Source organism: Meleagris gallopavo, chromosome 14, assembly GCF_905368555.1.
Source record: "Meleagris gallopavo chromosome 14, MGAL_WU_HG_1.1, whole genome shotgun sequence".
NCBI lineage: Eukaryota > Metazoa > Chordata > Aves > Galliformes > Phasianidae > Meleagris > Meleagris gallopavo.
The window spans coordinates 8,938,035-8,949,514 of NC_139417.1; the positions used below are offsets into that span (position 1 = coordinate 8,938,035).

An 11,480-nucleotide genomic window follows, 5' to 3' on the forward strand; every position below is an offset into this window, starting at 1 on the left:
TGGCGTTGCTCCCGGGCGTTTATTTCACCCCGCCCCTCCCGGCCCCACCTCCGCGGGGCGGAGCGGAGCTGAGCGCTCCGGTGGCGGGCGGCGATGTGCGGGCGGACGGCCTGCTCGCTGGGGGCCGCGCGGCTGCGGCGGGCCTGCGCCTATCGCGACCGGCGGGGCCGGCGGCAGCAGCCCGAGTGGCTGCGGGAGGAGCGCTACCGGCCCTCCTACAACAAGGGCCCGCAGTCCTGCGGCCCCGTGCTGCTGTCCCGCAAGCACGTCCGGCAGGTAAACGGGGGAGCGTCGGCCCCCCGGGGGGTTGGGGTGCTGGGGCACAGAATGGGGTTCGGGGTGGGTTGCTGGGTGGTGCTGGCCGCTTGTTTTGCTTCTGGACGTTCGTGGTACTAAAGTATCCCTTCTCGTTAATATTGCCGTGGGCCTAAGGAAGGCGGCGAGTGGGGGCTGTGCTTCCACTGTAGTGCTGTCTTTCTGTGGCAGTCGGTAACTTCTGTCGTTCTCCTCCCGGCTGTCCGAAGGGCGCTGTGGGCTCTGCTCTGCTTTGCAGCGCTGACGCCGTTGGGTGCCCACGGCACTTCGGTAGGGGAGAGCAGGGAACAAAATCTCGAGCCCAGAGTGGCACAGTGCTGGGATTACCGTTAGTTTGAGCCCCAGCAGCCCGAAGCGGGGAGCACTGAGCTGAGACACCTGGTCACGGCCTCCCCCAGGCAGCTGCGTTGGACCATGTGGGGACAAGGGGTGGCTCGGGGGGCACAGGCTGAGCCCTGCGATGGCACGAGGGTCGTGAAGCATGACGTGAGTCCCTTGGCCACCTTCACCCAGCAGTTGGAACGGAGTGCCCCTCGATGCTGGTCCTGGTGTGGGTGCCGGGGGGAGCTCAGTGGGGTACACGCATGTTTCTATATGCGTTCTCATCCACCCGTGATGTCTGGGTGCAGCCACGCTCCAGGGCCGCAGATGTGGTGCTCTGGGCAGGCAGAACGTGGCACTGCACAGGAGGAAGTGAAAGCCGCCGTGCCGTTTCCATTGCCTGAGCTGAGGCAATATGCAAAGAGTGAAAGTGAACCAGAAATCACATTATTAAAATGAAGGTGAAGGTTGTGCCCCCTGGGATGCTCTCTTCAACCTCAGCCCCAGCTGTTTGTTAACCAGAGGAGGGATGGAGCCCGTATCACCATTCTCTTCCTGCCACAGAAACGGCGCTTGTTGCTGCTGATAAACACAACACAGCCACGTTTGTAGGGTGGATATCGCTGTAGGTTGCTCCTCTGCCTTGCTTGCAGGATGCTGACTCCTCCGAGCGGGTGCTTATGGACATGCGTTGGGGCCTGGTGCCCTCCTGGTTCAAAGAGGACGACCCCTCCAAAATGCAGTTTAAGACCTCCAACTGCCGCAGTGATACCATGCTGAGCAAGTCCTCCTACAAGGTGAGCCATGCTGTGTGTGTCTGACTGCAGGGCTTGGCAGAACCACAACTGCGGTGCGCACCTGGCAGTGCTGGGTACTGCCACTGCCCTGGGGCAGTTCTCACCACATCCTGCAGCTCACATCTTGCTTTGTGCCTCCTCCCCAGGGCCCTCTCCTCAAGGGCAAGCGCTGCGTGGTGCTGGCAGATGGCTTCTACGAGTGGCAGCAGTGCAGCGGGGGCAAGCAGCCCTACTTCATCTACTTCCCCCAGAGCAAGAAACACCCGGTATTGCAACACCGTTAGTGCCTGAGCACTGAGCTCCATTCACACACAGACACCTGGGGCCGTGGGGCACAAGGCAGGGAACAACAGAACTGGGATGTACAGAAAGGAATTTTCTTCCAAGGGCACTTTGCTGCTGGTCCCCCAAATCACAGCAGCACACGGCCATACCCAGTCCTATAGCATCCCCACTCGTCACGCCTGCTACTCCTCATGCACTGCATATTTGCATGAGCTGCTGAGGTGTTTCTCAGGGGACTCAGCTGTGGGTTTCTCTGCCTCTTTCTGTTTGGCTGAGCTGGTGCTGGGCTGGGCAGTGGGGTGGTGGGTTGAGCTGCCCAGACACATTGCCTTGGGGTGGAGCAGGCATGACGCTGGGTGTCCCGCAGGCTGAGGAGGAGGAGGACAGCGATGAGGAGTGGCGGGGCTGGCGCCTGCTCACCATGGCCGGGATTTTCGACTGCTGGGAGCCACCAGCAGGAGGAGAGCCACTGTACACCTACACCATCATCACCGTGGATGCCTCCAAGGACGTGAGCTTCATCCACCACAGGTGCGTTTGCTTTTGCTGCACTGCTGCACTGCACTGACACGGGGCTCAGCGTGATTGCTGTGTCCCCTCTCTGCCCAGGATGCCGGCCATCCTGGATGGGGATGAGGCCATCGAGAAGTGGTTGGATTTTGCTGAGGTGCCCACCCAGGAGGCAATGAAGCTCATCCGGCCCGCAGAGAACATTGCGTTCCACCCCGTGTCCACCTTTGTCAATAGCATCCGCAATGACACACCTGAGTGCCTGGTGCCCATCGAGCTGGGAGTCCCCAAGGTGAGCACTTGGTTGTGGTGCGCGCATCCCATGCGGCTCTCGCTGTGCACATCACTTCTTCCTGCTCTGTTCTGTGTCCCCAGGAGGTCAAAGCTACTGCAAGCAGCAAGGCGATGCTGGGTTGGCTGAAGAGCTCCCAGGAGGGCTCTCCCCAGAAGAAAGAAGATGCTTTGCCCAGGTGGAAGAGCCAGTTCATCCACAGCCCTTCGCCCAAGAAGAGCAGTGCAGGCATCCTGCGGCAGTGGCTGGGGCAGGAGGGGGGGCCAGCTGCCAAGAAGCACAAGGCATAGGGCAGCCAGACCCTGCTTGTCTGCAAAGCTCCCTGAGCACAATGCAGAACGCCCGTTGGAAGGCTTTGCAGACACTAATGGGATTCTCTATACCTCTCAGGTGTTGTTCTGATGTCCTAGGTTGTTGTCTCTGTTTGTTGTTAAAGGTTACTGTTTGGCTCCTCTTGTTTTCTTCTTTTTTCTTTCCTTTTTTTTTTTTTTAATTAAACTCTTACCTTTTTTCCACTTACTCCCATAAGCGTTCTGCACAAATTAACACTCCCACCCTCTAAAAACAGCTGCAGCCCGGAGAGGCCCCCAGTATGCACTGAGCATCCCTGGACCAGGGAGGGAAAGGGAGCTAGGGAAGGATGTGGGCTGTGCTTTTTCTATGTTGTCTCTCTGGGATAAGATGGAAGCCCCAAGCACTGCCGCCTGCCTTGGGCTTCCCTGCAGGGAGAGGTGGGGGGAGAACCGTGATGGTCACGTTGTCGTACAATCATTCTGTTAATGGGATTTGAAGACTTTGAGAGGATTTTCTTGATCTGTGGATGGATGCACTCAGCCTGCTCTGAGAGGTCGCTCGTTAAAGCCCAGATAACCAAAGTGCCATTACAGAACCATGCAAACCTGCTGCTTTTGAGGTCAGGGATTTTGTAAGCAGAGCCAGATGTTGCCAGCCCAAAGCTTTCCAGCGTGGGGCCTGTGCCTTAAAACAGTCCTTAATATGTGTTGGAAACAGTAAAACGGGATTAACGGGCACAACCCCAGTTGGGAGTCCTATTTTGGAGCTGCTTTCAACAGTCCATCCCTGGGGGGAGGATCGCAGGCCGTGAGCGAGGGGCGTTGTCATCATCAACAGGGCAGCACCCGTTGCCGGCCCTGCGGGAGGGCAACGCCGGAGGGAGCTCCCAGAGAGGGCCGGACTGAAGGTCCGGGCTCGGCCGGGCCCTGCTCGACCCCGCAGGGCCACGGACACGCGCGGAGCCAACGGCCGCGCCCCGCCGGGTGCTGCCCGCAGCGGAGCCGGGGCGCCGCGAGTCCTATGCAAATCAGGGATCGGCGCGGCAGCCAATGGGCAGCGAGCTGGCCGCGGCGGCAACCAATGGGAAGGCGCGGGTAGGGATATCCGCGGCGCGGCGGCGGTCGCGCCGGCAGTGCGGCGACGGGCGGCGCGCAGGGCGGAGCGGTGACGGCGGCGGAGAAGCGGTAAGGAGCGGCAGCTGCGGCCGGGGGGGCCCGGCTCGACCCGACCCGACCCGCGGCGCGCTGCGACGGCGTTTGTTTTCTCGCAGGCGCCGGGACCGTCTGTGCGCGGCGCTCCTGGGCGGCGGCGAGCGGCCGCTGCCTGCCGGCCATGTCGGGCCGCGGAAAGTCCGGCGGTAAGGCGCGGGCCAAGGCCAAGTCGCGCTCGTCGCGGGCTGGGCTGCAGTTCCCCGTGGGCCGGGTGCACCGGCTGCTGCGCAAGGGCAACTACGCCGAGCGGGTGGGCGCCGGGGCGCCGGTGTACCTGGCGGCCGTGCTGGAGTATCTCTCGGCCGAAATCCTGGAGCTGGCGGGCAACGCGGCCCGCGACAACAAGAAGACGCGCATCATCCCGCGGCACCTGCAGCTCGCCATCCGTAACGACGAGGAGCTCAACAAGCTGCTGGGCGGCGTGACTATCGCCCAGGGCGGCGTCCTGCCCAACATCCAGGCCGTGCTGCTGCCCAAGAAGACGCAGAGCTCCAAGAAGTGAACGCTGCTCCTCTCCCGGCCCCTCCTCGCCGCTGCCCCCCGCATCTGATTCCCCTCCTGCTCCTGCACCCGGGTTGAGGGGTGAGCCCCGGCTGTGCCCCTCCAGCTCTCCATCGGCCCCCGGCTTGGGCTGTAGTGGGGTGCTGGGGGAGCGCGGGCGAGGCCGGGCCCCTCTTGTGTCCCCACCCCGCCTCGTCTCTCTGGAAGAAGTGTTTTTGCAGGAGATGGTGGGGGTGCGGGTGGCGGGGCCCGGGGCGGTGCGGTTGGGTCGCCGCGTGGAGCTGCTGAGGACTGTTGTGGCTGCGTGGGGATGGACACGGGCACCTCCGGCTGCCTCCACCGGCCCTGCAGGCCCCCCCGCGGCTGTCCTTGCTGCCCTGGTGTGGGGCTGAGTCTTGCTGCTGCTGCACACCCTGAGCGGTGCCATCCCCGCTGCACTGCGGCAGGGGGGGCTGGCAAATGCGAAAAGCAGAAGTTTCTCCGTCAGCAAGGAGCGACTGTTAGTTTTAGTTCTGTCTGTGGTTAAAGCTCGTGCGTTCCTACTGTTAAGAAGCTCTGGTCCTATTTATTTGGAGGTATTTTATTTTGGGTAGTCCCTTCCCCCACAAAGGCAGCTCCCAGCTCGGGGGGCTTTGGGGCACTCTGGTGCCAAATCCCTGCAGAGCATTGCAAGGTCAGGTGCCGGGAGCTGCCATGTTCTGCTGCAGCTCCATGCTGCTGGCAGAGCAGCCCTGTCTGTGGGAGCCCCCCGTGTCCCTCGGCTCCATCACACCCCGATGGCACTTCCAAAAATGACATGCTGTGTCTTTCTGTTTGTTCAGCACCGTTTCTGGTTCTGAGAAATAAAGTGATGATGCTGTCTGTTATGTGTAACTTTCTGTGGATTAATGTTTCTTTATAAAACAACAACAACAATGGTACGGTTTGTGCTGAAGGCCGTTCCTAGCTCGAGCTGTATGTATTGAATGGCCGTGGATAATGTGGGCTCACAGGGCTGTCCCGTGACACCGGGAATGGCTGATGTGCTGACAGTGTTCCTCGCTGCCCAGTGCAGCCCGCTGCCATGGAGGCCCATCGTCACGTGCATGTGGTGCTGTGTGGGCAATTGGACTGCAGACCTTCATGACCTCTTCTTTTTCTCTTGTTTTCCTAAGTAAAATGAGCAGCTTCTATTTATGTGCTGTAAGTAGCATGTGTTCAGCCTATTGCCTCTGCTGTTAATCTAGTGGATGAAGTCCCTCAGCCTGGCGCTGGCACTATTCTCACCTAGAGTAGATGAAGCTGGATGCGTCTGCTGCTTCAAGGGAGGGGTTTTGTGCTCTGGAGGACGTGGAAGCGGCGTGTTTGTTGGTGTGCTCATGTGGTGCAGATGTCCCTTGGTTATGCTGTGCTACCCTGATCTCGGGATGGGGGGAGATGGGCTGGGGGCAGCTGGCTGTGTGCCCCTGCTGCAGCACGGCTCCCTTCTGTAAGGGGACAGTGGGCTTTCTCCCCACGTGTGCTGCCATGGGGGATGGGTAATGTGTCAAAAAGTCTTGTTCTCTCCCTCCTTTCCTTCAGGACCAGCGTTCTGTACAACCGAGTGCTTTGTATTAGAAAATGCAGAACTTGTCATACTGAAAAGAATGGTGCAAATCCAATATTTGATTAAACTGGTTCCCTGTTGAATGCTGTTGAAGTGCTGTCTTGTCACCACACCAAATCTGCTCTAGCTGGTAGTGGGCTGCAGGAGCAGGCTGTGAGGCAGCTGGCTGTCTGGGCTTGCTTTTCCCTGAGCAGAAAGGACCAGATCTGGCCTAGCACCTGTGCATGCACTCATCTCCCATATACCATTTTCCACTCACCCTGGGGGCAGGTAAAACCCTTCCTCAGCTCTTCTCTCTGCTGTGGGGCTGCCATGCTGTTTGCTCACCCTGTCAGAGGTGCCTGGAAGTATGTGGGGTCCCTGGGCTGGGAGCAGCAGAGCAGAATGAGGCTGCACCTGGAGCCTTCCCCCAGTCCCTGCTGGAGATCCTCAAGGCACTGAATGAGCTTCTGGAGGTCTGATCGGAACAGCGACACAGATGGGAGTGGATGGACGCCTGTAGGTAACTGGGGATGTTTACTCTGACACCCTCTTCCTTTGTTGAGCGTTCCTGGGTTACTGCTGTGATGGCCCAGCAAGCCAGAGCTGCTGCATACCCTCATGCTTGGCTGGGGGAGAAGTGCTGTGGGAGGCTTACCCACAGTCAGGGCTAGGGTTTGGCTGGGTCTGAGCTGTGCTATCCAAGGTGTGGGTCAGGACTGGAGCTGCTGAACTCGAGCAAAGAAATAGCTGTCCTTTCTTGTGCCTAAAAGTGCTGCCCAGGTGAGTGCTGTGCGGGGCAGGGCACAGGGATGTGTTGGGCTCGCTGAGTGCTGCATAGCAGGCCTGGGGCTGAGCAGCTCAGTAGCAACTGTGGTCACCCCGACTGCTGGTGGGGGATGTAGCTGTAACTGGAGCTGTGGGTGGATGTGCACCCCTGGCAGCTGGGGTGAGAACTGGGTACTGCCAGCCACATGAATGACAGCCTGAGCTGCTGGCAGACAGGAGGAAATCCCGTCTGTCCAGCCTAGCATTACTGAAGAGCTCAGCCCGTGGTGTCTCCTTACCTTTACGTCTGAACAGCAGTGTGACCACTGAGAGTGCCTGGATTCCATACAGTCTTCATCAAGTGGCTGAGACAGACCTCCAAACCTACAGTTCTGGGTAATGCTGCTTGCCTCACGGCACCAGAGCTGATGAACTCAGAAAAGGTGCTGGGCTCAACTGCCTGGAGCTTTCTCCTGAGGTCGTGCAAGCCTCAAAGTCTGCATGTCAGCCTCTGCTTCTCTGTGAGGAGAGCTGGGGACTGCAGGGCTCTCCTCCACTGCCTCCTCTTGGGCACACTGTAGCCCGAGGGGGAGATGGCTGCAGGAACATGGAAATTAAGCTTCTCTGTGCTGCAAAAGCTCTCTGCCTTCATACCGCAGAGCTGGACCTTGCTGCAGTCCTCTTGGGGTGAGGTTGGAGCTGCCTGCCCTTGGGGAAGTCTTGTCTTTGCCCCCAAAGCCAGGCCCAGGGACTGGCAGCATCTGTGGGATTGCACAGAGGTGTCACAGCTCCAGAAGTCCTGAGCTAGACAGCAGGACGCTGCCAGCCCCTCTGCCCCAGGGCTCTGGCTGGGCTGGCATGGTGTGCTGGGGCACAGAGCATCACCTCTGTCTGCCCTTTGCTGTCTGGGCTTGGGCTCCACTCCCCTTTGCCTCTGCACCGGACTACCCAGGATTGCCAGCAGTGGTTTATCTATTTCTATCCCTGTCTGCCCAGCAGTGTGCTTTAAGGGTCGCTGCTGCAGGCAGCGGAGCAGGAGGAAGTGGGGACACCCTGCTTCTGGCACACAGCCTGCTCCAGGGAACTGTAAGAACCTCAAGTGTGGCTCTGCTCCTGCCTGAGGCCAACCAGCTCGGTGATAGCATTCCTTCCGCTCCTCCAAAACCTGCAGTGTCATCTATTGACTGAGGAGACAACTGCAGCTCTGCACCGAGTGCAGCAGCTCTCCTAGCATCTGAGATGGCTGGCAGATAGCCAAGCTCCTTGTGACTGTGCCTGGCCTGACCCAGCAGCTGTGTCCTGAATACAGACCTGGAGAGCCTCCCAGAATTCACACATCTCTGTTCATCCTGCTGCCGTGCTGGGAGCCATCACATACTGGGCACCCTGGCGATACCGGCCTCATACCTGTGGAGCAGCTCCTTGAGGTGCAGCGTGACCCCACTGCCCCCTCCTGCTGCCCCATGCCCACCCATGTTCAGGGTGCTGGGGGCTGGCAGGAGCTGGGAGGTGTCTCATAGGGTTGAGCTCCAGCGGACCCAGTGGAACAACATGGCCCAGATCCCCGGCAGAGCTTTATGCAACCTCCCTGCTGCAAGCTATAAATAGGCACAGCCGATGGAGGGGCTCACGCTGCTCTGATGCCAACGGAGCCATCGCTGCTGCCTGCATGCAGCAGCAGCCGCAGCTCCTGGGAGAGATGCTCCCATGCGGTGCCAGGCAGTGAGGGGGTGGTGATGGAGCCCCGGGAGGCCTCGAGCTGCGCTAGGGGTGATGCTGCACCGCTGAGCCCCCCCTTACTGCTCCAGGCGCTTTGCCAATGACAGCTGCGGGCCGGGCCTCTCCTCCTGCCAGGGGAATCCCTGCAGCCTTTCGTGCGTTGCCGCAGCCCCCGGAGCCTGCAGGGAGCACATCACCACCGCTCCGAGTTTTTTATCAATTTATTTGAAACGACGACAAATTGGAAAAAAAAAAAAAAAAAAAAAAAAAGTCTCCCACCCTCAAAAAAACATAACCAAACCCAACCCCAAAACGTTTAGAAAAAAAGAAAAAAAAAAATATCAAAGGCCATTAAGACGCGACCTGATCGCGCGGCCGGGAACCCCCATCCCCCCACCCCCGGGGGCCGCTCGGAAGCGCGGGCCCTTTAAGCGCGCCAGACGCCGCGGGAGCCAATTGGCGCCTAACGGGCGGTTGCCATGGCTCCGGGGGCCGCGAGCCAATAGGGGGCGCCGTGGCTTTTCGAATGGCCGCGAGCAGGACCGGCGCGCCAGGCGGGCGGGGCAAGGAGGGGGGCGGTGAGAGCCGGCCCACGTGGCGCGGGGGCAGCGGGGGCGCCGAGCGGCTGCTATGGAAACCGGGCGGGAAAAAGCCCCGCGAGGCGGCGGGGAGAGGGGCTGGGGGCTATCCGAAACCGTCTGCGAGCGGGGAGGGGCGCGGCCGAAAACAAAAGGGAGCGATCGGAGAGAGGCGGGCGGACGGGGGGAGCGGGGAGGAAAAACGAGGCGAGGCGGAGGGGGATGGTGGCTGAGGCAGCCCCGCTCGCGGGGCCCGGCGGACGGCACGGAGCGGCCCCCCGGGGTCCGCCCGCAGAGTAGCCTGCGCCGCGCCCCCCAGTCCGGGAGGGGAGCGACCCCCGCGCCGCCCCCCCCCCTCATGCCTTCCGGCCCTTGAGCGCCTTGGGCTTCGCGGACTTCTTCACCTTCTTGCCCCCGGGGGACGCGGCTCCCTTCTTGGCGGCCTTCTTGGCTTTGTCCTTCCTGGCCGCCGCGCCGCCCGCTCCCTTCTTGTGCGATTTCTTCTCGGCCTTTTGGCTCTTGCCCGCGGGTTTCTCCGCCCGCCGGGACGCGGCGGCCGCCGCCTTCCTGGGGGCTCTGTGCGCGCCGCCGCCCGCGGCCCCGTCCCCGCCGCCCTCCAGCTTCTTCCTGTTGAGCTTGAAGGAGCCGTTGGCGCCAGTGCCCTTGACCTGCAGCAGCGTGTCGTTCTGCACTAGCGCCTTGATGGAGTACTTCAGGTAGGTGCGCCCGTTCTGCTGATCGAACCACGCCACCTTCTTGGCCTCGTTGTAGATCTTGGCCAGCGAGGAGCCGTTGCGCTCGCCCAGCTTGCGGATGGTCTCCACCACCAGCTGGCTGTACTTGCCCGGCTGGTTCTTCTTCTTGTTATTCTTTCTCTTCTTCGACGGCGATAACGAGGAGCCGCCGGCTTTCGCCTTCTTAGAGGCCGCTTTCTTCTCGGCGGAGATCGGCGCCTCCTCCGCCTCGGTCAGGGGCAGATCGGCTTCTTCCAGTTCCACCGACATGGTGCCGGGGGCCGCGGGACGCAGGCGGGAGGCGGGCGGGCACAAGCGGCCGCGGCGTGGCGGGGCCTGGGCCCTGCGCGCTACTCTCTGACTCCGCTCCGCTCCGCGCCGCCGCCGCGCTCTGACGGGGCGGGCGCCGTTGCCTCCCTTATATGGGAGCGGGGCGGACCGCGTTGAGAACAACAACAGCCTGGTCCGCCGCCAGCTCCCACTTGTGCTTCTTGGGGCCCTTCCGTGGGGCTCCTGCGCCGCCGCCGGCGCCCCCCGCCCCGCTCCGCCCGCGCCGCGCCCCCGCCCCGCCGCCTCCCCGCAAGCCGCCGCCCCCGCGGCCCCCGCCCGCCGCCCTCTGCAGCGATTTGGGGAGCGCGCCCGGCGCGGCGATGGGTATGAGAAGGGGGGCACTAGGCGCGACGGAGGCTGGGACCTTGCGGCGGCCCCCCCGCGCCGCCCCTCCGTCGCCGTCCGCCGCCGGAGAGGGCCCGCCGCGAGCGGGAAGCGTTGGGGGGCGGCGGGGGGCGGTGGCGGAGGCGCTGGGCCCTGGTTCCCGCGGGGAACTAACACAGGGAACGCCCTCCCGCGGCCACCGGCTGCAGCGCGGAGCCGCCGAGCCGACGCCGGGGGTCCCCGCCCAGGCGGAGGTGGCCGCTCCCCCGCCGCCCCCCACCGCGCTGCCGCCGGACGGGGCCCCCAGAGGGGTGGATATCAGCGCGAAGGGCGAGAGGGCAGCAGCGGTGCTACGGAACCCTCGTAATACACCCCCTAGCAAATTCGGGGGGGGTCCGTGTGCCCCCAGCGTAGCCGGGCCAGGGGCTGTGGGGGCGCGGGGAGAACACGCGTGCCCCCGGGAGAACACACGAGGCTGTGCCGCACCCCCACGCCCACACACGTGTGCGCGCCCCGCATTCGCACACGCGCGCACACGCCCGCAGTCCGCCCCTGCCCACGCGCGCCGCGCCCGAACCGCCTCGGCGTCACCTCCCCTTCTCCCGGCAGTGCTCCGCCATTTCCCTGCCCTCGCCCCCCGCCGCCAGCCCGCGTTCCCCGGACCTTCCCTCCCCCTGGCCATGCACACAGTCCCTGTGCGAGGCCTCCCCATAGGAGCGTCCCCACCCCGCAGAGCCCCCCCCGCGGGGGCACGGCGCCGAGATGGACGCACAGCCCCTGCGGGGTGGGGGGAGGGGGCGTTCGCGGCCCCGCAGCCCCCGGGGCGCTGCTGCGATGAGTTGGGGCCGGGCTCAGCCCTCAGTGGGGCCGGGTGTGGTGGGCAGATTGCCGCGGGTGAGAGGGAGCGCGCAGACACAAAGGGGTCCTGGGGGCATCC

The 11,480-nt window shown here is 62.7% G+C and overlaps 3 protein-coding genes across 4 annotated transcripts; 2 read left to right on the forward strand and 1 right to left on the reverse strand.

Annotated features, from left to right (window-relative positions):
• The first annotated feature begins 22 nt into the window (after positions 1–22).
• On the forward strand, positions 23–3,039 carry HMCES (5-hydroxymethylcytosine binding, ES cell specific). 2 transcript variants are annotated; one of them, XM_003210102.5, is made up of 6 exons: positions 27–276; positions 1,290–1,433; positions 1,580–1,699; positions 2,086–2,249; positions 2,328–2,520; positions 2,604–3,039. In XM_003210102.5, exons 1-6 carry the CDS (start codon positions 94–96, stop codon positions 2,808–2,810), a joined length of 1,011 nt encoding a protein of 336 aa, XP_003210150.4. In that variant the 5' UTR covers positions 27–93; the 3' UTR covers positions 2,811–3,039. The 2 variants fall into 2 exon arrangements, with proteins under 2 accessions (XP_085092149.1, XP_003210150.4); XM_085236023.1 differs by lacking the exon at positions 1,580–1,699 and having other exon boundaries at positions 23–276.
• Positions 3,040–3,850: 811 nt separating this feature from the next.
• On the forward strand, positions 3,851–5,399 carry LOC100542665 (histone H2A type 2-B). Its single transcript, XM_085236027.1, has 2 exons — positions 3,851–3,998; positions 4,085–5,399. The coding sequence occupies exon 2, from the start codon at positions 4,147–4,149 to the stop codon at positions 4,525–4,527; it is 381 nt and encodes a 126-aa protein (XP_085092153.1). The 5' UTR covers positions 3,851–3,998; positions 4,085–4,146; the 3' UTR covers positions 4,528–5,399.
• Positions 5,400–9,358: 3,959 nt separating this feature from the next.
• H1-10 (H1.10 linker histone) lies at positions 9,359–10,310 on the reverse strand. Its single transcript, XM_010727566.2, has one exon. The coding sequence runs from the start codon at positions 10,157–10,159 to the stop codon at positions 9,512–9,514; it is 648 nt and encodes a 215-aa protein (XP_010725868.2). The 5' UTR covers positions 10,160–10,310; the 3' UTR covers positions 9,359–9,511.
• Positions 10,311–11,480: the final 1,170 nt, after the last annotated feature.